Below are 24,428 nucleotides of genomic sequence, written 5' to 3'. Positions count from 1 at the left end.
CGGCATTACAAACTCGCTTCACGCCTTCGTTTCGTCGTCTCCGGCGACGAAAATGTCTGTAGATGAAAATAGCGTCGATTTTCTCTGGAGCTGATGGCACTAAACGTGATTAAACCACTCGCATACAGTTCTGCATGCTTCGATCTACCTTTTTAATCGGGATAAATATATCACGCAATCGCTTTCGGGTTAACGGTCAAAACCATTCAAGGTGTAAGGCGCAATATATAATGCACGTGGACTCTCGGGAGGAACGTCCAGTGGTAAAGGCGTGCCAAATCAGTTGTAGACGTGACAAACTCTAGTGATTACTTGGACTTCTCAGAAGAACTCTCGTATCACGTGGAAGGCAAGAACTCTCCGGAGTTCGTGGGTACGGCAACCGCAGGTCGAAGCCCATATTTCAACAACACGTTGACACCGAGTAGAGGATTCCTTTAGTTATCACATTAACTCTGGGCTAGGCTTGATATAGGTACCGAGTAGGGTGGGGCAAATGTTCGAATACGAACAGTTAGCGCGGCATATTGGATTGGTATTCCAAAAGCAACCATTCGTTATTTTAGAATATTCGAAACTAACCGAATATTTCCCAACAACCGACAGCTAAAGTCTGACTAGAGTTCTCCGTAAGCTAAACAAAGTCGCAGATTATCAGAAGTGAAACAACGAAAGTTTCGAAGTAGTGCAGGAACAAAACGGGTAATGCAAGCTCCGTTTTCGGTTTTGTGGCGGAAGCCTACTCGAAACCCTGTTGATTTTTTTTTTTGTTATAGTCTGTCATTTGGGATTTTCGGCGTGCACTTTAGCCATTTAGCAGTTTCATAATTTATGCTACAAGCAGTAAATATTTTTTTTTCCTTGCAGCGGGGTCCTTTTTTTCATGTCCCCACGGCGCACAAGTCCGCCAGTAGCTATTTGTTTTCTTTTTCCTCAACTTCTGAAATTTTTGCGACAAGCACGTTTTAGAGCGCAGATCTTAGGCGCCTGTTCCTGCGGCGAGTGTCGGTGTAACCGAGCGAACGAGCAAAGAATGAGAGCGAACGAGGAAAGAGGAGGAGAATGCAGCTGAACCACGAGGGCGGGAAAGCGGAGGTCCTAGGAAGGTAGGGCGAAAGCGTGAGATTTCTACTAGACAGTCTACATCTAGTAGAAATCGATGAAGAATCCTGCATCGAAGGTGGTTATACGAATAAAGGCAATACTGATGAATGATTAATCGAATAACAGAGTATTCGACCATGCCTTCACGGCTCTCTTAAGAGGAAGCTTTAGCTCAGGTGCTCCTATCCAAATACATGCGAACGGAGAATTCCTTTTTCTCGGCAGCCACTGCACCAAATTTGACGAGGTTTGTTGCATTTGAAAGAAAAACTTAATTTTGGAACAGTTGGTTTCAAATTTTCTTATTTGGGTTGTCAATGTTTTATTAATTGGCAAAAATCGATGATGTCCTGAAAACGAAACTGTCGAGTTTACAGCTCTGGTCACTCAGCAATGAAATATATCACAATTCTGTGATTTGCATCGAATAGTGCATGTAAAGCGGATGAAATTGCTGTTACACATGAGTCTGAAAAAATTTAGTAATATGAAAATAGAGCTTTTGCAGAACCCGTGTACACAACATAAATTCACGTAAGGTATAAAATGACACGCGGAATTTGTCCGCTTTAAATGGTCTAATGGGTGCCGCTTACAGTATCGCAATATCTGTTCTTGGTGCAGAGCTATTTCATGTAGCTTCATGCTTCTATTTTATTCAACCTTTCGCATTTTCGGGTCTTTTAAACAAAATTTATGCCCTAAATTGAATTTCCACTTCCAACAGTCACTAGAATTTAACTTTCTCTTTCAAATGCAACAAATTTCATTAAAATCGGTCCAGTGGCCATCTCAGAAAAGCGTATTTTTTTTTTTGCGTTTTACATCTATTTGAATAGGCCGCGTCGAAGTTGGGCCCGAGCTAAAGCTCCCTCTTAAAGGGACACTAAAGGTTACCAGAAAGTCAAGTTAAAGTGGTAGAGCAATGTTCTAGAACGTCTAAGGCGTCAATATAATCGCGAACAGAGCTTTCGTAACCGAGAAATTGAGGTAAATGCATGACACGATTTGAGACCCCTCAGCGACATTCCGGTACTAACCCGATGACGAAAGCACTCCTCATAATTTGTTACTAATACTCAACTACTCGTATTGAAAATATCATTTCATTCGATTATAAGACGGAAGAAAATGCTACTTGTCTACGTCTATTCGATTCTACGAAAAACATTTTGACGTTACCCTGTGGTCGAAAGGTTTCGTTTTCGCTCGACTCTGCGCTCTCGACTCTGCGCCGCGCACGCTTTGGAGTTTCAGTAGATTCGTTGTCGCGTCGTGCTGTGCGGGTTCTGCTGGCTCGCGATACTTTCATTTGGAACAAGCAGTAAGAATGCTACGTCCGTGTGATGTCGTGGGAAGCCCTCGTTGCTTGCCCGCTCCGGAGAGCCGATGTCGAGGCCGCCGTTGTAGTACGCAACGACGCCGGCAGCGCGAGCCCCCAGCAGCAGGTCGCACTCGTCAGTGCTCAAATCGCTGAAGTTGAGCCCAGCATCGCGAGCCAATCTGTCGTTGTCAGGGTCCATTGCGACGAGCGTCGAGGTTTGCGTCATAGAATGAAGTACCAGCTTATGGTCGCGCGTTTCTCCTTCCGCTAACCACCATACTCCCGCTTTCGCTCTGCTGTCGGCTCTGTCTTGGCTCTGTTTCTGGCCGCGCGTTTGCGTTTTGCGCAGAAAAGCCGTAGCGCCGTCTGCGTACGCCGTTCTACTCACCGATGGCGCAACGTCACTATGAGACCATGATGTCAGTACTCCTCGATCGGAGGGCGGGCGATTTGAACTGCGCTAGAGGTACCTGGACGCTTCAGAACGCATTTTCTCTTAAAATAAATCTCTCCTTGGCACGAAACAAGCATTTCGAGGTTTCTGGGATGGTATTTCAGCAGTCCACGTTGACTTACTAGTAACCTTTAGTGTCCCTTTAACACTTTCGCGTCCGTGGTTGCTCAGTGGCTATGGTGTTGGGCTGCTGAGCACGAGGTCGCGGGATCGAATCCCGGCCACGGCGACCGCATTTCGATGGGGGCGAAATGCGAAAACACCCGTGTGCTTAGATTTAGGTGCACGTTAAAGAACCCCAGGTGGTCGAAATTTCCGGAGTCCTCCACTACGGCGTGCCTCATAATCAGAAAGTGGTTTTGGCACGTAAAACCCCAAATATTATTATTATTATTAACACTTTCGCGTTAAAAGCGTAGTGCGTCATTGATGGCCACGAGATGGCGCCAGAGTAGCGCGTGGCGTCTGAGAGGTCTGCTGCGGTTGCTTTGTCGTCTGTGAATATCGCCCAGGCGTCACCCACGCACTGTCTCTTATGATATCCCGATTAATGAGGCAGTCGCGCCACACTTTGTTCCGTTTGCAGCGCTCGAGATAGACCGTCCGCGCCAGCCAATATATCGCGACATGAAAATGTGTGTAGAGCTGTGCTCAGATTTCGCATTAGGCAGTATCGTAATCGTCTGTGAATTTTTTTCTACGGAATTACGCAGGGAAGCAATAAACGGTACGTAAATATTGTCGCTGAATCAAATGTACGCCTTTTTAACGTTTTTATAAAGCTTGTCATACAGCATTCGTCCATCCCTGGAAAAATTGTTTGCAAGCAGGCTCTAATATTGTTGAAAGGCTGTCTGTGAAGTCGTTTAATGGTAATTATATCATATTTGTGACTGATCCTTTGTCCCTGATAGTTACCGTCTTTTCTTGCACTATAGTGATCAGCACATACGTGGTACCACCCCTCCACCTGGCCCCGGGTGCCAGGTGGAGGGGTGGTGCCAGGTATGTCTGTCACTTATGCCGGCTTGACTGGGCGTAAATGGTAGCGGAGCGGTTCATGTGCTCGTGTGGTGCGCTCATGTCCCACAATTGTTTGTGCATCGTCAATATGTATACAGGGTTCCATTAATCAGTTTTGTATCATTTGTATTAGTTTCGTATCAGTTTCGCGGTATTGAGTAAAAACACTGTCTCCTAGTCATAGCTAACTATCTCTTTGTCATTTTGATGTTGTTTTCACGGTGGCGTCCTACAAGGCGGGGTATTGAGCCCTGTTCTCTTTGACCTAACTATAGATGGCCTTGCTGAAATATTACCCGAGACAATTCACCTGTCAATGCACGCCGATGATATTTGTCTTTGGTCTTTTGCGGTGACTCGTCTTCAAGTGCGCACAAGAATTCAGCGGGCAGGCACGCGAGCTTGTTCGTATATCCGCAAACAGGGCTCTAGTGTGCCATCGAAAAATGCGCGTTAATCGCGTTTACGCGCAAATCCATGTCACCATACATGCCCTGCTTCTCTCAATAGCCAGCGCATCAAATACCAGAAGTATCACCGCTTCTTAGATGTGATTGAGAGGGACCTTTCGTGGAGCCCCCACTGCATCTACCTGAAGCGGACACTAATTTCGGTTGTACATATAATGAAGTTCCTGTGCGGAAAAGCCTGGGGCCCGTCGGTACGGTCCATGCTGCAGCTGTACAGAACAATGTTTCTGGGCTGTTTACAGTACAGCTTGCCTGGTTTTAGCGAACGCATGTAAAACAAACATTCGTACCCTCAAAAGTTTGCAAGGCCAGGCTCTGCGGACATGTCTTGGACTACCACGATGCGCCTCGTCTCGCGCAACACTCGTGCTTACTAGAGACTGCTTGGTTCCAGCATGTATAACGACTGACAACCTTAAAGCACGCATTACCCAGTGTTACGTTTCGCCTACGACGCGCGGTATAGCCGGCGCGGATGCAGCGGACGCCGGGGCTTCGTTCAAAGCGGCGGACATTTTGGCCCATTCGGCGCCGCTGCTACGCCTCCCCGCTAAGCGCGTCCAGGCATGTTTCAATGCCACGTGTCTTCGTGTGCGCGTGCGTGTGTGTGTGCATGTTGGTGCCCACGCTTGTCAAAGCGCGGCAGCCGGGGAGAGGACCTCCCCCAACTGTGAAGCGAGGAGGTCTGAGCGGCGCCGGCCCGGCGGATGCGTCACCTACTCGTCTCAACGTGCCCGAGCGGCGCATCACGTGCGCGTCTGACGAGGCGTTCCTTCTTCCCCTCGACTCCGAGAGTATAAGAGCAGCTGCTCCCGGACGCCGAGAGAGGCTCCGATTTCTTCTGTTGAGTAACGTGCTCTCCCGTCTCTCCACTTCGGTCGACCTGACCGCCCGTTCTTTTGCGATGCTACAATAAAGAAGTTGTTCTGTTAGCAGTCGACTCATGCTTTGCCAGGACCTTCGGATGCTTCCAGTTGTGCCCCAGGCCGCCAGGCCAACGCTACCCTTGGGGCTTGCAACCCGATTACAACAACGGGTGTCAGCGCTGAGATTCCAACACCAGTCACTATATTGCTGCTTTGCCGGTGCAAAGACTTCGAGCCACATTTTCCAAACTTGTGGCGACACATCAAGGCTACCTTCCGTCGGGCTTTACCCAGCAGCAAGACGACTGTTACCCCTCTGGCGCCTACGACAGCCACAAGTACGTCTCACGATTCCGGGACTTACGAAGAAGACCCGTCAATCAACAGTGGCTCTACATCAGTTCACACTGTCGTTACTGAACGAGGCATATGAACAAAGGACGCAGATTCACACTGATTGATCTCTCATCCACCAGCTCCACAGGCGCTGCTATCATCCCGGCCTCACAAGTCACAATTACTTTCACAGTGTCCCTTATAACGACCTCTATAGCTACACGAAATATTACAAAAAGGTGAATTTTGTGAGGAAATCTCCCGGTATTCTATCAGGTTACGTGTCCTTCTGATTACTAGGAACTCTGTGTCGTGAAAAGTACGGTAGATAATTAATAAGGATGTCTTAAATAACTCCTTAATTAGCAATTACAGTGTAAAACATTGCAATCGGGACTTGGGGATCCAAATTCATATCATGAACTCAAAAAAACTTCCCTAAACAAAGTCGCCTTGGGTGTAGAGCATACAGTACTTCAGCACTGCGGGATGCCCAGCATGGCAGTACCGAAAGAAATTTGAACTACTGCACCAATGACGTCGTTCTCTATCCTCTCCATTGCGAGTGCAGACCAACTGTAGTACAAGCTTTCGCTGGCACGGGCTTCATGGTGGCCTTCTCGTTTTTTGCATGGTGTCGCCACGAATCGACGCAGAGCGTGCGCTATTCCGTTTCCGATCTTGTGGCAGTACCGCAGCTCGGATGATCACGTTTGCCAGTAGCAGCAAATAAAGGCTTTATAGATCAGAATGAAGAGAACTCGTAATCGTCATGGCATTGGCGCCCGCGCAGCAAGGAAGCAGGTGGCGTTTTCTGATAGCTTGTCAGTGACGCTGATCTCCGCACCCTATTTAATTTTCGTTTGAGCTCCAGAGCTGGCGACAGCCAAAATACTGCACGCCGTTGTACCTACGATGATTTGTGTGAACTTGTTGTTGTGCAAAATATGACTGTCGGGCTTCAATTTTGCAAATGCAATACCACCTCCAAAATCGCTAATTAAAGCCTTATCTGTATTGGCTGCCAAGTCTTAGTCTGACAGCAGATGCGTAAATGCGCTTATCACACGTTATTAGTGCAGCACTCTGTGCTATTTGGTGCGGAAAATAAGTCTTTATAACTGCTACATTAGCGATCTCTTGGAACTAAAGCGAAGGGGGGAGGGGGGGAGAGTCCAAAGCGATTGTGCTGGCAGGTATTCTGCAAGAGTCCACCTAGTGGACTGACCATTTCGGCCGCTGCTGATAGGCTGGGACCTCTTGTCTTCTCTCTCGCACAGCTGCATCCAATCAGCAGCAGCCTAGTGGACTCTCGCAGAATACGTCCCCTGGTGCTGAAAAATCACCCGTCTTCTCCCCTCCCCCCCCCCCCCCCCCACTCTCCGGATATTTTCGATATCCCCGCCTTCCTGACTACACCCGGGCGTGGGTGTGATCGAAGACCTACGGGCCCCGGGTGTCAGACGACCTGGCTACGCCACTGACAGTGATCCATTTCTGTTAATTGCTGCAATTTTATCGCGCGAACTTGCGGAAATCTCCTCGCGCGCAGTCAATCCGAACTGTGTGCACGCGTTTAAGCGACGGCGGTTGTGCGTGGCGCGCCGTTATCGCAGTCACGCAGTCGTGACATGTGCCGGCCGCCGCGATGTAACGGTACACGCGAGTCGCTGTCATATCGCGGGTCCTTCGTCTCGCGTTGCCATCGCGTGCTCGAGGCTGCACCTACGGCTGCGCTCTTCACATATTTTGCGAGGAGCGCAGCAGACGGCTACCAGACGTCACCGCAGCGTGCGGCGTCCGCAGCGCGATGCAGCGGTGTGCCCGTTTCGAATGGACCGCCGTTCGCCGGGCGGACTTTCCGGTCGCGCCACGGCTGCTGACGTCGGCCCCGGCCGACTTTCCTCGTAGCCCGGTGACCTTGCCCTTCCTCGTACGGGCGTCGCCCCCCCTCCCGCCCCATTGGGTAGCGGTTTTGCCCCGCGCCCTCTCCGGCGTAGCATGGCCTCACTTTGTTAGAAGCATCGAAGGGGAGCGTTTGTTTTTCTCGCGCAGGCCCCGTTGATAGCGCCGTGTCCTGCCTTGCGGCGCTGACGCCACGCATTCTCTAAAGCATTCTCGTCCGCTGTTTTTCTTTTTTCTTTCTCGATTTTGTTACTTTTCGTGATTGCCGTGTAAATTCCACACACGTAAGCGTTTTGTCTCCAGGAGTCCCTGCTGCCTTCGCGTGTTGCGGAGATAGAATTTCGATGACGGAATCCCGAGAAGCCGGGATCGGGGGTGGCACTGAAAATACGATGCGATCTCGCTTGTTGGAAAACATCAGGTTTGCCAGAATGGCCAACCTTGGCATTCAATAAGTGTGGAGCCCCGTCGCGAGACCGTTGTTGTTCTGGCGTGCATTGACCTGGCGTTTCGTTGTCATTGCGCTGCTGCGTGTCACCTGCGGCGACTGAGCAGTGCTGCGTTGGAATGATTTATTTATGCCTCGTGGCACCGTCATCGCCACTTAATTTATTTGAAAATCGTCTTGGGACGTACTGGACATGGTCTAACATGCCACGACAAGTTTAAAAATTCCAAACAGGTTCTCATGTTTTCCTAATCTTATGTTTGTTGCTTTTTTGTGTTTTTATAGTTTATTGAAAGAATTTATAGTAACCTTTGGACCCCTTCCCCCTTGCGTTGCAAGCCATAGGGCCTTTAACGTGGAAATGAAAGAAAAGTGCATACTTACTCATCCAGTAAAGTTTGATGAATGCAGCTGTTCAAAAAAATGGTGGTAAAGAAATTACACCTGTAGAGGGCCAACGAGAAGACACTGAGCAAATTTTCAGGAAAATTCTTCCTCATGCTCAGTGATCACAAAATTGTGAAGGTCTCTCTGTGCAAACAAATGTATGTGAAGGAAAAAAATGCACACCAATGCAGATGGCAGCTGAAATTGCAGTTGTGAAAATGAAATGTAAAAAATAGCTAATTGCCACTGAGTTCTCTACAGAACTGATCGTCAAAGTTGTGCATGGGAACTGCTGCCCTAACGCTGCATGTGCACTAGCTGTATATATTCAGGCAAAGTATAGATGTGTCTATTTCACCTCATCAAAGCTTATTTCAATTAGAAGTGAATTAGTCTAGTAATGAATTTATAACTAGCTTGCTGAGCCATCTGCAGATGAAAATTTGCTGCAGCGTGCGAAAAACATTACTGTTGGCTTTGTGTTAAATTCTCTGCACTTCAGTTAGCATTTCGATGCATAAAACTCCCTATATCAAATTTATACATTCGGTTTTATGGTTTAAGTTATAACTTGCTTTGAAAGTAAGGAAATCAACATTATTATGCGGCAGGGAATACTGATTTTAAGGCAAGTGCAATATAAGGTGTTTTTATACTGGTCAAGGTCTTCAGCACTGGTGTAGCCAATACCTGAACAGCAAGCGACACCATTGCATAGTGTCCTGAGGGAATAATATTCAGGAAATATGAGATTTTGGACGCGTACCTTTTAATCATTTTGATGCGTCCAGTCATTCTGCCCAAATTGAGGTTTTTTGTGATGGTAATGTAGGAATGAGGAATTCACTGTAGACTTAACATAGCCACGTTTTTTTTTTTTTTTTTTTTTGTCACTTATATGTGTTGACTTTCCCCACTTCCGATCATAGATGTGGTACTTCCGAGGTCAATTGTAGCAGCTACGATCCAGTAGTGGGATATAAATGTGCCTGCGTGCTGAAATATTGGCTCACGCTTGAAAGGGCGAGTCGGTATCCAAATGACGAAAAAGAAGCACTGCACTCGCCGACGGTGACTGCGCATTGTCGCCCAAACCCTGGTCATACAGCCACTTCGGGGCTCCCGTGCAGTCTGTGTTGGTGGCTGCCTTTTGATTGACATTGGATAGTGTCCACACCACTCCTTGTCTACTTTCATCACCACATCAAAAAGGTTGCAGAATTCCCCTTAACATCTTTGCTGTAAACACAACATACGTTTGTTCTAGCTGCGCTGATGTGTGGCAGCTACAGTGATCACCATAAAGGAGCAAGCCATTGTATCACGTCATGATGCAGGGACCTCCCGAGTGCCAAAACTGGTTTGTAGAAACAAGTGTCACAGCAGATTAGTTAGGGCACTTTGACATCTGTGAGTTTCCTTTCTAGCTGTTGAAGGATTTGAACCTTTGGTTTAATTAAGTACTCCTTTAATGTCGCATTAGTGGCTTACGCCTTGCATTTTAGTTTGTTCAGGTAACGAATGGCTTCCTTCTTTTCCCCGGTGCAGTGTAAAGGATGTCGGCAAAGGCGATCAACGAGGCTACGGGAAAGCGGCTGCTCAATGAGCACCTGGCACCCGGTGCGGCTGCCCCTTGCGAGTTCGCGGTCGTCAATCCTGACACCCGCTGGGACACCCTGCGCAACAGCCACCCCTGGCTTGCCACACAGGCAAGTACTGCATGGCTGCAGGAAACTGTTGCACACCTTCTTGATGGGAACAGTGTTCTCTGGTTGGACGTGCAGGTTCTGGGTTTGATTCCTGTCTGTCTACAGTTGCTGCATTCTGATGGGGTTGATTGCAGGACAACCTGTGTGTGCAGAACACCGCCAGTTTATCGAATTTCATCCAACACAGGTCTTTGTGCCATCCTTCATAGCTCCAGAGTAGCACCGGCAGATCGAATTCACTTACTCAGTTCACTCTCGCTCAACCAGTTCACGCACTAAATTGATTTGACAACAAATCAGTCAGTTAGCATCTTTATCATGTTTCCAATCAGTATTGTTTGCAGATGTGCATTAGCATTATTATAGAATGCAGCATGACTCTGGAGAAAAGTACTGTGCTTCACGATATACTTGCCGAAGATCACTGCAAGGTCATGGGCACAAGTGAAAAAAGGCATGGACACAAACATAAACTATCAGTGAGAGAGCTTTGTCAAGCTGCCTAATGAGTAGCTTTTGTTTCTCACCCCTTGATTCTGTACTTTCAGAGCAAAAAATAAATGGTTTGTCAGTTTGTGAATACTGGTATGAAAGCACTATATGCTGATCGTTAGCTGTGGTCAAAGGTACATATGACTAATTACACTAGTTCCCACTGCTGCTCCCCACTTGCGGCAAGTTATTTCATCCACCTTAATTTCCATTAATTTATCACTTCATTTCATTTATTAAGCACAAGTAATTTCGCCTATGTTGTCGTTGGTGTCAGTGTTTGTTGGCTTCTTATGATATGACTAATAAATATCGGGCCCCTCGGTTAACTCCCTTTTTTCTAGTTTCTTACATAATGAGTCTTGAATTCAGCAACATTGATGCGTTCAGGTAGCATGTGTGGGTTTATTGACCGGTTACCTTCAACCAAAAATATCACGTTCTCGTAACGCCTGCAGCACAGAGGATGTTCCACATCTGCCGCCAAGGGTTTGTGACTGGTGGCGCTGGCTAACACACCCAGGGTTCTACTAGGAAACATAAATACCCAATAAAGTGGATGGGGAAACAGCCCCGCGGTAGCTCAATTGGTAGAGCATCGCATGTGTAATGTGAAGGTTGTGGGATCGTTCACCACCTGCAGCAAGTTGTTTCTTTATCCACTTTCATTTCTATTAATTTATCATTTCTTTATTTCATTTATTAGGCACAAGCAATTTCCCCTATGTTTTCCTTGGTGACAGTGTTTGTTGGCTTTTTATGATAGTATGACTAACAAAAATCTCAACCCCCTTTCTTCTCATTTCTTGTGGTGGAAATTGCATAAAAGACTACAGAAGGTTTAATCTGACTTGGTTGTTCATGTGCTGCTGTCTCGTCATGGGGTCATGTAATGATGTTCCATCCGATAGTTGTTGGATGCAGCTAGAAGAAAAGAAATGATGGAACTAAAATCTTCATCATTGTCACCGTCTTGTGTTGCAGAAGCTTGTGGTGAAGCCTGACCAGCTGATCAAGCGTCGGGGCAAGCTGGGCCTGATCCACGTCAATGGTGACCTGAACAGTGTACAGGACTGGGTCAAGCAGCGTATGGACAAAGAGGTTGAGGTGAGTCCAGCTCTTGTTCTCCTTTTTTTTTTCTCACTCTGGTGCTTGTCGTTGATACCTTTCGTTGTTTTAAAATAAATGCTGGAACTGCCTCGTTGCAGAGCACAGTTGAAAGTCCATCTTTTAGGTTTGTTGCCACTTTTGGCATCAAGGTAAAAAGACCTGAAATATAACTGAGAGAACAATTCCGAGGTTTATAGGGTCTGACAGTTTATACTGAAGAACCGTGCTTGGTTGTACAACAACGAAAAGGTTGTTGGCGAGATGGCCTAGTATTTCATTGATTCCACTGAACATGGCTGGAAACATTTTGTGACCAGATGTATATTGGAAGCTGTGTGTCCCGATGCTTGTTTATTTTGAACAGAATAATTCAACACACCAGAAGATGAGAATGCACCACGACACGCTGAATGTAAAGTTCATAAGCATAAGCGCACAATTTGTACTTGTGCACAGAACTGGTGGAACTGTACGGGTCGGTCCACTGTAAGAAGGAACACGCAAGTCCGTGGCTCATGCTCCTCGCAGCGCCATGTATGGAAAGCGATGAAAACCAAGCTCATGCACGAAATGGCGCAGGAGCGGTGCACGCCGCTCATCGTCTGCTATCAGACCGCCCCTTCTCTATTGTTGCGCGTGGCCACCCTGCCATGCAATCGCATGTCCAGAGGATCCGCTTCAAGGAGAAAAATTTAATTCATGCACTGCCACCCATGAGACGTAAAAAGCACATAAGTACACTCACTTCTACTGAAATGGCGTAAAATGCAAATAATCAAGGGCAGAGCAATGTTTTGGACAACAGTATTTTTGGACACGCCAAATAATGTCGCTGTGCTGCGTCTCACGCGAGCATTCTGCGGACGGAAGCACATTCACAACACCGTCGGTAACTGTAAATTCTTGTGTATGTATTTGCTTACATATGTTACTGTCACTCCCTCACAATCGTTTTGGAAGAACGATACTTTCAAATGATTATATAGATGATGTTTCCCGACTCACAAACAGTAGCGCGTTACACGACATGTCGCATCTTCCAGCAACTCGACAGACTGAGCGCGTCGTAGCCAGACATCACTGGAACGTGCCGCACACAGCAGTGCCGAAAACAGACTGCGGTGTCACTTGTTTTGTTGAGTCAATCACCACGCTCCGTCCACGAAGTGATCATGCGATAATGTCCGAATGTGTAGCTTCCTCCAGAAAAACAGCACTTCATGTCGCCTGTAATGTTTTGAAAGCTTGATCATTTCTGTGCTCTTAGCATCTAGATAGCTGGCAAGTGAAGTGCAGCTTTGCTCCTTTAGATCACATTTATCGCAACCGCTGCTAAAGACGCGTGGTCACCTAGCCGCACGCCACACCTCGCGCAGGCAAAGCGATGGGGGGGGCAGCAGAGGATGCGAGGCGTGCATTGCCCCAACGCCGTCTCACGCGTGTGCTTGGTTTTCATTGTTTCCCGTACATGGCACTGCGCACAGCACGAGCCAAGCCTTCGCGTGTTCCCTCTAGCAGTGGACAGACTTGCACGTTTCTATGCACTGCTGTTTGAGATAACTTCTGATTAAATAGATGTGTCACCAACGCTTGTCGTACTAGTGGAGTTGTCCGCAAAGAGCCAATTATGCATGTCGGCTTCTACCCCAGGGTCATTTGTTGTTTTCAGTATATAGTATAGCCTCTTGACACATGTTAGATGTAGGTTCAAACTTGTAAGCCGACACCTGGCTTTACTGAACCTGACGGCTTTACTCTGGTATCACCACAGGCTCGATAGGCATATTTTTGCTTCAGCCAGGCTCGATAAATATTTACATTGAATGACTTTATGATGTAAGAGTCCCTGTTGTACAGTTTCACGTAGGTGATCATGTTGTCACCGTGCGTTGACGGCCGTGTGCCACCTTGCATTGCAGGTTGGACGAGCCAAGGGATGCCTACGACATTTCATCATTGAACCCTTTTGCAAGCACTCCCAGGTTTGTATTCCTGTCTGCTGCACGAAGCCTCTTAGCTATAGCAGTGTAGCCTTCTGATAGACTGGTTATAAACATAGTTAAATGCCAGTGCAATGAAACTTGGATCATACAATGTTTTGTATTTAACAAAGTGCTTTCAACTCCCCCGACACACATTTGCAGAGCCAAATACGTTAAATACCCATAGGCAACAGAGGGGACTCAACATAGTGGAAAGTATGGACAAAATATGGCGGGTATGCCAGGTCTCAATTCCAATAGCTGACACCATTGCTGCCCTGTTGTACAGTTTCAAGTAGGTAATCAGGTTGTCACTCAGCGTTCATGGCCCTGTGCCATGTTGCATTGCGGTTTAGACCTTCGAAGAAGGTTCAAACCTCCCATAATGCTTCACATTGTCCCATGATTGTTTTCCTCACGAGCATTTTAAGGGTTTTCAATTTGACTGGATAATTCTCTGGATGTGTAAAATTTTCCAAAGTAAGATATAACTGGGTTTTATGCAGAAATCAGAACTTGACATCATTATTGCATGAGCAATCAGCGTAAATTTATATACAGACAGGAAAACCATAACACCTGTTGTGCATAATTAGTGTGATGTAGGCTGCCACCCTGTAGCTTGTTTCAAAGCGAGCTCTAGTGCCTGTGTAAGGTTTGTAGCCTAACTTAAGCTATGGTTACAAATGCAGGTGAATTTGCAAACTCGGCATATTTTTTTCATCCTTCATCCAAACATCTTTTTCTTTTTTTTTCCAAGAGATCACAGCACTAAACATATACCAAACTTGAAGTGTTCCTTGAAATGGAACTTTTAGCGGGGAGATTACCTGGTAGATATTCACTTGCCAGGTTCTAATCTACACATACATTAATTATTGCTTGAACAAATTCTCATTGTTCCTTCTCGTATTTCTCACAAGTGTTTGTATTGCTTGCATGACAAGCTGAAGAACGTACGCAAATGCCACTGCTATAAAATGACCTGTATAAGGGTTCAGTAAGACTTCTAACATAATTCATGGTAATTAATGTGACGTTAACCGGAGTGAAGGATTTCCGTGATGTACTTGTTTTGATAGGAGTAAAACTGCAATATAATTGTTTACTTCAGAAAATTGAATGATCCAAAACCATCAGGTCCTGGCAAACCAGATGCTACTTTTACCTTATACCACTAACTAAGATGACTTTTTCCATACCAATTAACGTTTAATTGATAATGATTAGGCCAATAATTCATAATTTGGATGACTTCAGAATGCCAAAATTTTGTGGTACAAATGTTGTGTAGCATCCAACTGAAATAATGCACCGAACGCATTTCTACTCTCATTACTGGGAGTAAAACGACGGGAGCCATTCTTGCTTGTGTCTCTGACCACATAAAATGCATTGTCTGGGTTTGTAATGTGTGGTTGTTACGGGGATATCCATTCACTGCCAAGCTTGCAGTGTGGCAAACATTGCTAAAGCGCATGACTGGCCGGGTGAAAGGTTTTACAGCGAAGCTGTGCACCTCTACTGTCCAAGGAAATTTTCGTGTCATTGTAAGCAAAAAAAACTACCCATACGTGGGCCGATTTCGGAAATAGCGCAATGCCAGGCCAATCCGTGGCAAGGTGAAGGAGGCGTTAAGCACTCCACATACGTGGGCCGATCCTGAAGATCCTTCTTCACAGAGTGGAAGGGCACTGAAATTTTCTTGTACGGTGGACCTCATGCTGGTGTCAGCCTTGCCGACTACTTTACCACAGACAATTAGTGGCGACAACACATTCAGGATATGCACGCTCCAATCAAAAGCATGTATGTCTGCTGGAATGAAAATTTTGATGCCTTGCAGGAGGAAGAGGCATACGTGTGCATCTATTCTCACCGGAACGGAGACACCATCCTGTTCCACCACGAAGGAGGCGTTGACATTGGCGACGTCGACTCTAAGGTGAGCAATGTGCTTGCGAAAGGCCCTCCCAATGATGCAGCCCAGCTGGGTGACAGTTGGGGGCTTTCTTGGCTGTGGGCAACCAGTGCTGATACTTTGCATGCCAACAGCAGTGCCGGAACACAGACAACCTAGCTTGCCAAGGAGACAGTTTTCTGCAGAATGTGCTGCAATTTCACATTGGCATATGCACCGCTCGTCTTGTGGCACGTGCGTCAAACTCCTCGCCCGACTGGGCACCAGCGCAGTAAAATGTAGGTCACACGCTTTTTGGAATGCGCACGTGGCCATCAACAGAGCTCATTTGGACGCATTGGGCTAAAGAAAATGCTAATATAGGTATGCATCTCTCATTATTGAAGATGCGTGGCAATTTCTGTGGGGTCTCTGAATTGTGGTACATGTAGCTGCATATTTGTTGCCCATTCAAACTGTCGGAGTGCCTTCCTGGCCAGTGCTGACTCCCCGTGCGAACTCAAATTTGTTTCCCAACTAAGCAGGTGACTAGCACTAAGTCTATGTGGGCTCCCTTTGTTGCTAGAATGTTCATTGTAATGTGATTGGGGAGGATTCCTGTTAGAGCAGTGTTTTTCTGCTGTTGAGCAGGATATCACCGGTTTGATTCCTATCTTTGTCAGCAGTGTTCTGGTGGAGGAAGAATGCAGTTAAATTTTACTACCAGGCACTGTATTCTTGAATGATTTGTTTCATTTTTTTTTAAATTCTTTTCATATGTCATTCATTAGCTCTGATGTTGCTATTATTGCTGGGACTCGCCACTCAGCTTAACATGTGATAAGAATTCAAAATGAAACGGAGCATTACGAAATACGAGACCAGGCATTTTTTCGCAGCTTGAACCCTGATGAAGAAAATCCCCTCTAAAGGGCCCCCACCAGGTCTGGCCATTTTGAGCTTACAAGCGCAGAGCATACAGTGCGCGCTAGTGATCATGTTTGCAAAGAATTACATCGCTACGTGCCCAGGAAAGGTCTGAAATTTCAGTCTGAGTGCCATTTTCCCTTTCCCTCCCGACAACCGCTCTGCAAGCTGCACGGTGACGTGCTGGTGTCGCTGCTCCTATGTACTCGGATCCGCGGTGTGACATCGCTCGTGGTGACACGTGACTTTGAGAATTATTCAAGGCAACATCTGGTATTTTTGTGATCTCTTGCTTGAATTGACAAATTGAAGTTTAGAGAAATAATAAAACACACAAACGGAATGCCTGCGTGTTCTTTGTTTTACTTCGCATCGAAGCAAGAGAGATGAGCTTCCGCTTTGTCTGCTTGTTCCCACAGTCGTGCAGTCGCGTGTGCAAGTACCGAAACTATCCATTTTCTACCGTGTTCCAGCGCATGATCGTGCTCTGCGATCCGCTTGTTCTGCCTCATTGTTTGTGTATATCGCTAGTCATGTGTCCTTGTGCACAGCGCACAAAATCGTGTGCTGTGCCAAACCAGACAATCGCAACAGCTCATGCGCAGCGCTGAAAAAAAAGTAAGGAGAAAATAGAAATGAAGCCGTATGCAGACGTATGCGTCACGCGATCTTTGAGGAAGAGAACGCAGGAAAAGAATTTCGCTTGTGGAGGCTGGATGGGACAAGTGGAGAGTGTCCCACTATGCATTGGAGCTCGCCTCCTGAAATCATGGGTTGTGGCACTGAAAATACTTCTATCTCTGCTATAATTGAGCAGATTTGAAAATTTTTATGGCAGAACGCTCGCTATAGGACATGTAACAATTTTGATCATATGACCAAAATTTGCTGTGGGGCCTGGTGAGATGCCCTTTAAGCAGTCTCAGTTGCAGTGTACTACAGAAATGCTGATAAGCCTTCTTTTTTTTTCTTTTTATGAGCATGAGCCAGAACAAAATTTCTAGAGCTGGCAGAAAGCAAGAGAAAACTTTTTGTAACTTTTGGTGTGCGTGCAAAGTTAAACATATCCAATGTTGGTGTGTGTGCATTCTTCTTCAGTCTTGTTAATGGGGGACGTGGCTTTTGCATCGTGGAAAATGGTCGTAAAAGCTATTTCTTCAAAATCACATTTTCAGTTTTCGAAACCTTCTATCTGATCCCAAAATATTGTCACTGGAAACCACGCAGAAGTGGTTTTCTTAGCTGTGGCTCTGAGTGAACCATGGCTAAGCATTCTGAGCATCGGTGGCACACAGACTTCGCGACCAAGCTTCACGAACGCAATCCTCGGACCTGCAGCTAAGCACATAGCGTGCAAACTTCTCGAGCCAACAGCTAGGCATTTTGCGCATCGGCAAGTCAGACCAGTCACCAAGCACATTGCACCCCTACTCTTTCATCATGCTGTCACGATATCTTGTAACAATATCTATCGTACCACTCCAAAGGCACACCAGATTAAAGGCACATGTCCAAGATATCCCACATCGCAAAGCATACCAAAGACTACAAATTTGGTGTCTTTTGCAGAACTGAAGAGAAGGTGAAACTTTGAGAGCTGTTTTCTCAAACCTTTTTTTTTTTCCTTTCTGCTCAGCTTTTAGAGCCGATTTCTCCGTTACCATATCGCCTATTTTGACTGCATGTTTTTTTGTCCCTTGCACTACAGTGCAGGTCGTGACACACTCACTTTATCTTGACGTTTTATAAATTTATGATGTGCCTATTCGTTCACCCCAAAAGTATGCTCAATGCGAAGGTAACGTAAAAGTGACAATTCAAAAATTTTGTGTTGCAAAAAAAAAGTGGCTGTGGCTTAGCTAAGGTAAAGCCCAGGATGCGAAGCATACTAGCCTTTATTTTAGTTGTTGAACCACTGTTTAGCCTGGTGAACTGCTGTTGTTTGGCTATATTTGGTTCGGCTAGACGAAGAAACAACTCATGCAGGCGATCGCACGAGCTGAGACCCGGCTATGTAGCTATGCGGCCGCAAGCGAGCGCACGAGTTGAGCCTCCGCTTTTGCAGCTGTTATGACGTCATATGGTAGCTACGCGGCCGCGCGCGGCGCAGCAAGGAAGAGTGTGGTTGTGCGGCTAGTATGCTTCGCATAAAACCAGAATGTCATGACATTCAGCATGCATTTAGTATAGACGATACTCAACTAGCCTTCCATTGCATTTTTCAAGCTCCTTTGGTCCTCCAGAAAATGCAAAGAAAAATTACACTGGATAAAATGTTCTCAAAGGATCACTGAAAATTTCATAGAAGCATCAGGGACACATTTGGAATATTTGTGCCTATTTACATGCCAAAATCCGTGAAGAAATCGGGAAGTTGATTTCAAAAGCCATGCCCAGCCTTGAGCTGTCCTTAATATGCAATACAGTCGACTCCCGTTAATACGAAGTTCACGGGGACCGCAAAAAACTTCGAATTAAATAAACTTCCAATTAAGCACAAAACACAAAAAACAGCACTTTATTTGTGGCAAAATCGAGTATTTTCTCTAAGAAAAATAGTCGGTCATCTTGCTTTGCTTCTTCCTGCCGAATCGCACTGCTGAAAGCAAGTTATGCAGGCTGTAGATGTGGTGGAACGCTTCTTCCGCGTTGCCTTCAGCGGCAAAGAAGCGCTCCGCAAGAGCAAGGCCCGCAGCTACACCGGCAGCCTTAGGTTGCGGCTCGCCTTCAACGTGATCGTCGCTTTCCTGGGTCGCTTCCTGTGGCCGAATAATCTCTACAATTTCGCTATCCATCAGCGCACCGCACGTTTCGACCGCCTTGTCTACGGCGACGTAATCTTCAAAATTGACGTCCCCGAGAACATCACCAAAATCAGTGCCGTCAAGCTCGCTTGTTGATGCTTCCTCCGCTGAAATTTCAGAGGCATCCTCCGAAGAAGCTGCCACAAAACCGCAAGCCCTGAAGCAGTTTGCGATTGTTTCTTGCTTCACACAATCCCATGCTCGCACCAACATGTGGATGGCACTAAGCAGGCTCACCTCGTACTTTGTGGAGCTATCCATACACAAAATCATGCGCTCGAGGAGGTGCCGCCTGTACAGGACTTTAACATTCTTGATGGTGCCTTGGTCCATTGGCTGCAAAACAGCCGTTGTGTTTGCAGGCAAAAATGCGAGGCGTATTGCACTCAAGGCTGGCACATTCACGTGAGCACTGCAGTGATCGACAAGGAACAACACCTTGCGCTTCGAAGCAGCAAACTTGCGGTCCAATTCGCTTATCCAGCTCTTGAAGATTTCGGCCGTCACCCACGCTTTTTTGTTCGCCTCATAGTCCACAGGCAGTGTCTTCACGCCTTTAAAACATCTCGGCTTCGCGGCTTTCCCGATCACAAGTAACCGACATCGTTCCGTGCCAGTCATGTTTGCCGCAATCAGCACCGACACTCTCTCCTTGCTGCGTTTGCCCCCAGCACAGTAGTCGTCCTTGCATGTCAGGGTCTTCTCTGGTAGAAGCCGATAGAAGAGTGCAGTCTCATCTGCATTGAAGATGTCTTCCGGTCTGTATTCGGCGAGATATTCACGCAGCTTTCCGTCCTTCCACGTGGCGCATGTTTCCTGGTTAACAGACGCCTTTTCACCACACACGCTCTTGAAAGCCAGGTCATGGCGATCTTTAAAGCGCGTCAGCCATCCATCTGACGAAACGAAGTCCTCGATCCCCAACATTGCTGCAAGCGTTCGGGCTTTCATCGCAACGATGTCTCCGCTGAGAGGAAGTTTGTTGCTCCTGGCCTCCCTAATCCAAACCAGCAGAGCCTTCTCCAACTCTGGGTAAGCGCCGGTGCGCATTCGCTTCCGAGAAGTCTTGAACTTGTCGTTCTCAAATGCATCCATTATTGTGCGCTTGTTCTTGATGTAGTTAGAGAGCGTGTTCGGCTTGATCCCGTATTTCCGCGCTATGTCTTGTTTGGCGGCACCTCCCTTCTCAACTTCCTTCAAAACCTCGACTCGTTGCCAGGTCGAGCGTGCGATAAGAGCCACGGTTTGCCATGGCTATAAACTGCGCGACTAGGTACAGTCAATTCCGAATCATTCCTGAAACAACCTAGCCTACGAGCTTCCCGCACAAAGGCGCTCGACCAACACATGCCTCGACGTAACGCTGCGCACGCTGCAAGACTAATCCACAGAACACCTATACAATGACTAATCTCTCACAATCTCGCCACTGCCAGTATGCAGCGCTGCGTGCACCTATGGCACCCGCGTGGCCTCCGCGATCAGCTTCGGCCACGCGCAGCAGCCGCGCTTGGCCTCCGGCGGGAGCCGCTTCGCCTCCCGCCGGAGTTGATCGCGGAGGCCACGGCAGCCGTAGCAATGAATAATCGCGCCGCTCCGAGAAGGATGGCGTTGCGGGCGGCTGCGGTGGTGATGAAACCGACGCAGAGCACGGAACTGTTGCAACACTTGAAAAATTGCACATTCTACCAAAGAATGACGGTCACCTCGAGGATCCCGGCTGAAAATTAACTTCCAATTAAACAATATTACTGGATGAGGACTTCGAATTATCGAGCGATTTCTTCTATAGGATTACATGCAAAACTGACGGGACCAGCACTTCATTTCTAATTAACCGAAAATTCCAATTAAGCGGCTTCAAATTATCGGGAGTCGACTGTACCATTGATGCATTCTGGTTGTGAAGCAAAAAATAAAGGATAAAAAAAAACCTTGAGGGGCCGCTATGGACCCAGGCAACAAGCAGTGAAATGTAATATCGCACTTGTAATGCTAGAAGTCTAGAAACAGTGGTACGAATTACACAGCAGATGTGTGTGGATAGTTGGAATGATAGCAGAGATTAGAAGCGTAGCTTGGGCAGGTTGCAAGGCGCGACAAAGCGGGCAGCTAGTGCTTTACTGGGGTAACAGAATGGATGCCAAAACAACAGAAAGCCAGTTGAGGATGGCAATACAAAATGATTTCCATGGCACAATTTGAGATTTTAAAAGTTCCACCAGTAAGGGTGGAATAACCTTCAAGTGCCCTAAATCGTGAGTACCCAACGTCACTGCATTCACGTGAACCACCAAAGCATTCGCGACTACAAATACATCCGTCGTCTGCTCAATTGCACATGTGCATTGACACTGAAGCTAGGGTGAAGACGCATACTGCTGTCTTCCAGCTATGTTTTGGCAAACACATGTGCAGCTGCTCTGAAAATGTGTTGCCACCATTGTCTTTAGCTTTTGCTCTCAACATTTTCATGGTGGCTATCGTGACGAGTCCGGAGAAGGAAGCCATGTTTAATTTCTAGACCTTGAAGTCAAAATTTACTTTTTAGCCATCTGCCGTCAGTCGTAGTTCATGAAAGCGTTCCTCATAAGCATGCAAAACATGTGCTGTAGTCAAGCTAACCTCTAAATTTGGTGTCTACACTCGTTTAAGTAATTTGCAGCCATAGGATAGTCTACTGGCACAAGAGAGGGTTGAATGGGTGTTGCTGCGATGTGCCTTCTTCCTTTGGTGAACATAAGTTGGGCCAATGGTTACGTAATTTGTATCTTACTTCGGTGATGTTGCATTTGTCTGACTCCTCTAGAGAAATTAGTGTGAGTGGTTGTTTTGCCGTGCACGGCACTTCACACTGTGCTCGCGATTGCATTGCAGGCCCTCCGACTGGAGGTCCCCATCGACCACAAGCCAAGTGCCGACGAGGTGACGAAGGCACTGCTCGGCAAGCTGCCACAGGACAAGCGCAGGTGAGCCAAATCACCTGCTGGACGGAGGGGCAGCGTTCAGTGGATTGGTGGCCGAGTGAAATGCCGTGCTTGTCAGGTTGTGCAAACATTCAGCTGATGGCGCAGTGTTCTTAAGGGGGACACAAGCAGGAAATGCTGAATTATCCAATGCGTCCTGTGAACAACCTTAGTGTGTGTGTGTGTGACCTGGGGAACAGCACAAAAGACTCAGAAGAGGCACAAGACAACCTCACGCAGCGCTACATGTGGTTGTTCTGTACCTCTTCTGCGTCCCCATCTTTCTTACCTTCCCCAATTCAAGATGTTCAACCAACTAGGTAGCAGACACATTTACTTTGTTAGTGCATGATATACAGCAAAGTGTCCTTACTGTTCAAGGGACTCCAGGAGGAAATATTGAAGCATGAAATGTACCCTGTGACCAACTTTAGTGTGCTGCAAATCAGTTGTGCAAAAATCCGCAAGGGGCAGGAATTTTTTCTTAGTTGTATTAGTTCATAGTACCGAGGCATTGTCAACATGGCACGGAAACTACACAACGATCGTTATTCTGAAAAGTTCGGTATACTTATGTTTGTAGTGCAGAAATATTTTTACATTGAAGCTACAAGAAGTCAGCAGGAGATTTCTGAAAAGGTCATTAATTTGAAAGTTTGTTAATGTGGTGTTCGTAGTAACAGGGTTTCACTGTATTACATATGCTACGCGTATACATTCAGTTCTGTGAGAGGGTAAATGATTCAATAACAATGTTATATCTCATCCTGAACTATAGCACTTACATTAATGATAGTCTGAATTGTATCTCGTGTTTCAGTCAGTGTTATCGTGCTCGTCTGTTGTGACTGCAGTCTCGACACCCCTTTCGTTTCTTGCAGCCTGGTGGCCACATTCATCTGTTCGTTGTATGACGTCTATGTAGACCTGTACTTCACCTACCTCGAGATCAACCCCCTAGGTGAGTGTGTGTTGCCTGACCAAAGTGAAGCCACCGCGTAGACTGGCACAAAAGGACTGCAAAGGGCCTGCCCCTTTCAGGGTTGCCATTTATGTCGACAGTGGCCAGACAGTGACTGAGTTGTTCTAGTTCTAGAAAAAGATTGCAGTACATTGTCAAGGTTCAAACCAGAATTCCGCGTATATTGACTCGCACTTGAATTAGTTTGAATGTGCTGCTAGTCTTGTTGAGTTGGATAAAAAAAATTTCACTCTAAGCTTAGTACTAGATGCTGTACTGTGGAAACATAGTACCATTACTGGAAGTGATCGTTCAAGTATAATAGAACCTCTTTAATTTGGATTTCATGGCACTGATAACACTGTCCGAATTAAGCGAAGGTTGAATTATCGAGGGTAGCAGGAGAACTAAAAAAATGCTTACTGCATCAACACTCCTCTATTTGCTGAATTGATTCGCAAATCCCATATCTACTTTGAGCAAAAGCAGTGCAGAAGCTGCAATTTTCGTCATCTCATGACTGATTAGCGCTTGCAGCAGTGAAGACCTCGCAACTTCCTTCATAGTATGGCCATGGCACATGAGCCACCGTGTCTTCATCCAAGACTTGTTCTTCGTTATCGCATGTATATCCCAGTTGGAATTCTTGCCACTGAGCTAATAGACCCCAGCATCGTGATGTAACCGGCGAGCTTGATGCTAGCATCGGGATTGCTGTACAATCACTGCTTGCCCTCGGTAGCTTCTCCCGTGCATTGCATTGCACTTTTGCACGTGCATTGCACTGAGTCAAAACGAAACTACTGTTTGCCGCAACTTCTGTGGACAAAACTGCTGTCACTATCGTCAGGATATGTATAGCAACCACGCAGTTCTGAACGCATGCAGCCAGCGCGTGCGCGCAGCCGCAACGAAACTACTGTTTGCTGCAAATGCTGTAGACGAAACTGCGGCCGTTATTCACGTCATCACGGATGGCAGCTACGCAGTTCCGAAGGCATGTGGCCAATGCAGCATTGGCACGCCGATAAATGCAAGAATAAAGCATATAGATGCACAAATAGGCACAAACTATTCGTTCCTGTCATTCCCGTACAGTTTCCACTGCAATGCGGGCTCTGCTGCTTGGTTTGGCTTTTGCTTTCTTGAGCCGCACATTTCCAGCGCTCAGCGGTTGCTGCGCTTCGGGGGTTGTCTGAATTAACTGGTGTGCAGCGAAATACGTCCGAATTGAGTGAGGACATTGAATAATGCATATGC

General features: G+C 46.7%; 1 protein-coding gene across 2 annotated transcripts in view; it reads left to right on the top strand.

Moving 5' to 3' along the window:
* ATPCL (ATP-citrate synthase) overlaps positions 1–24,428 on the top strand; it is a 103,993-nt gene that overhangs the window by 36,870 nt on the left and 42,695 nt on the right. For both annotated transcript variants that reach the window (XM_075682644.1, XM_075682645.1), the window contains exons 2-7: positions 9,866–10,026; positions 11,503–11,625; positions 13,548–13,610; positions 15,457–15,555; positions 22,119–22,210; positions 23,089–23,168. In XM_075682644.1, the coding sequence (XP_075538759.1) occupies positions 9,874–10,026; positions 11,503–11,625; positions 13,548–13,610; positions 15,457–15,555; positions 22,119–22,210; positions 23,089–23,168 (610 nt within the window). In that variant the 5' untranslated portion in view covers positions 9,866–9,873. The remainder of the gene's footprint in view (positions 1–9,865; positions 10,027–11,502; positions 11,626–13,547; positions 13,611–15,456; positions 15,556–22,118; positions 22,211–23,088; positions 23,169–24,428) is intronic.

Source organism: Dermacentor variabilis, chromosome 2 (genome assembly GCF_050947875.1).
Source record: "Dermacentor variabilis isolate Ectoservices chromosome 2, ASM5094787v1, whole genome shotgun sequence".
Taxonomy (NCBI): domain Eukaryota; kingdom Metazoa; phylum Arthropoda; class Arachnida; order Ixodida; family Ixodidae; genus Dermacentor; species Dermacentor variabilis.
The sequence above is the reverse complement of the archived record's forward strand: the minus strand, read 5'-3'. Positions and strand labels throughout refer to the sequence as shown.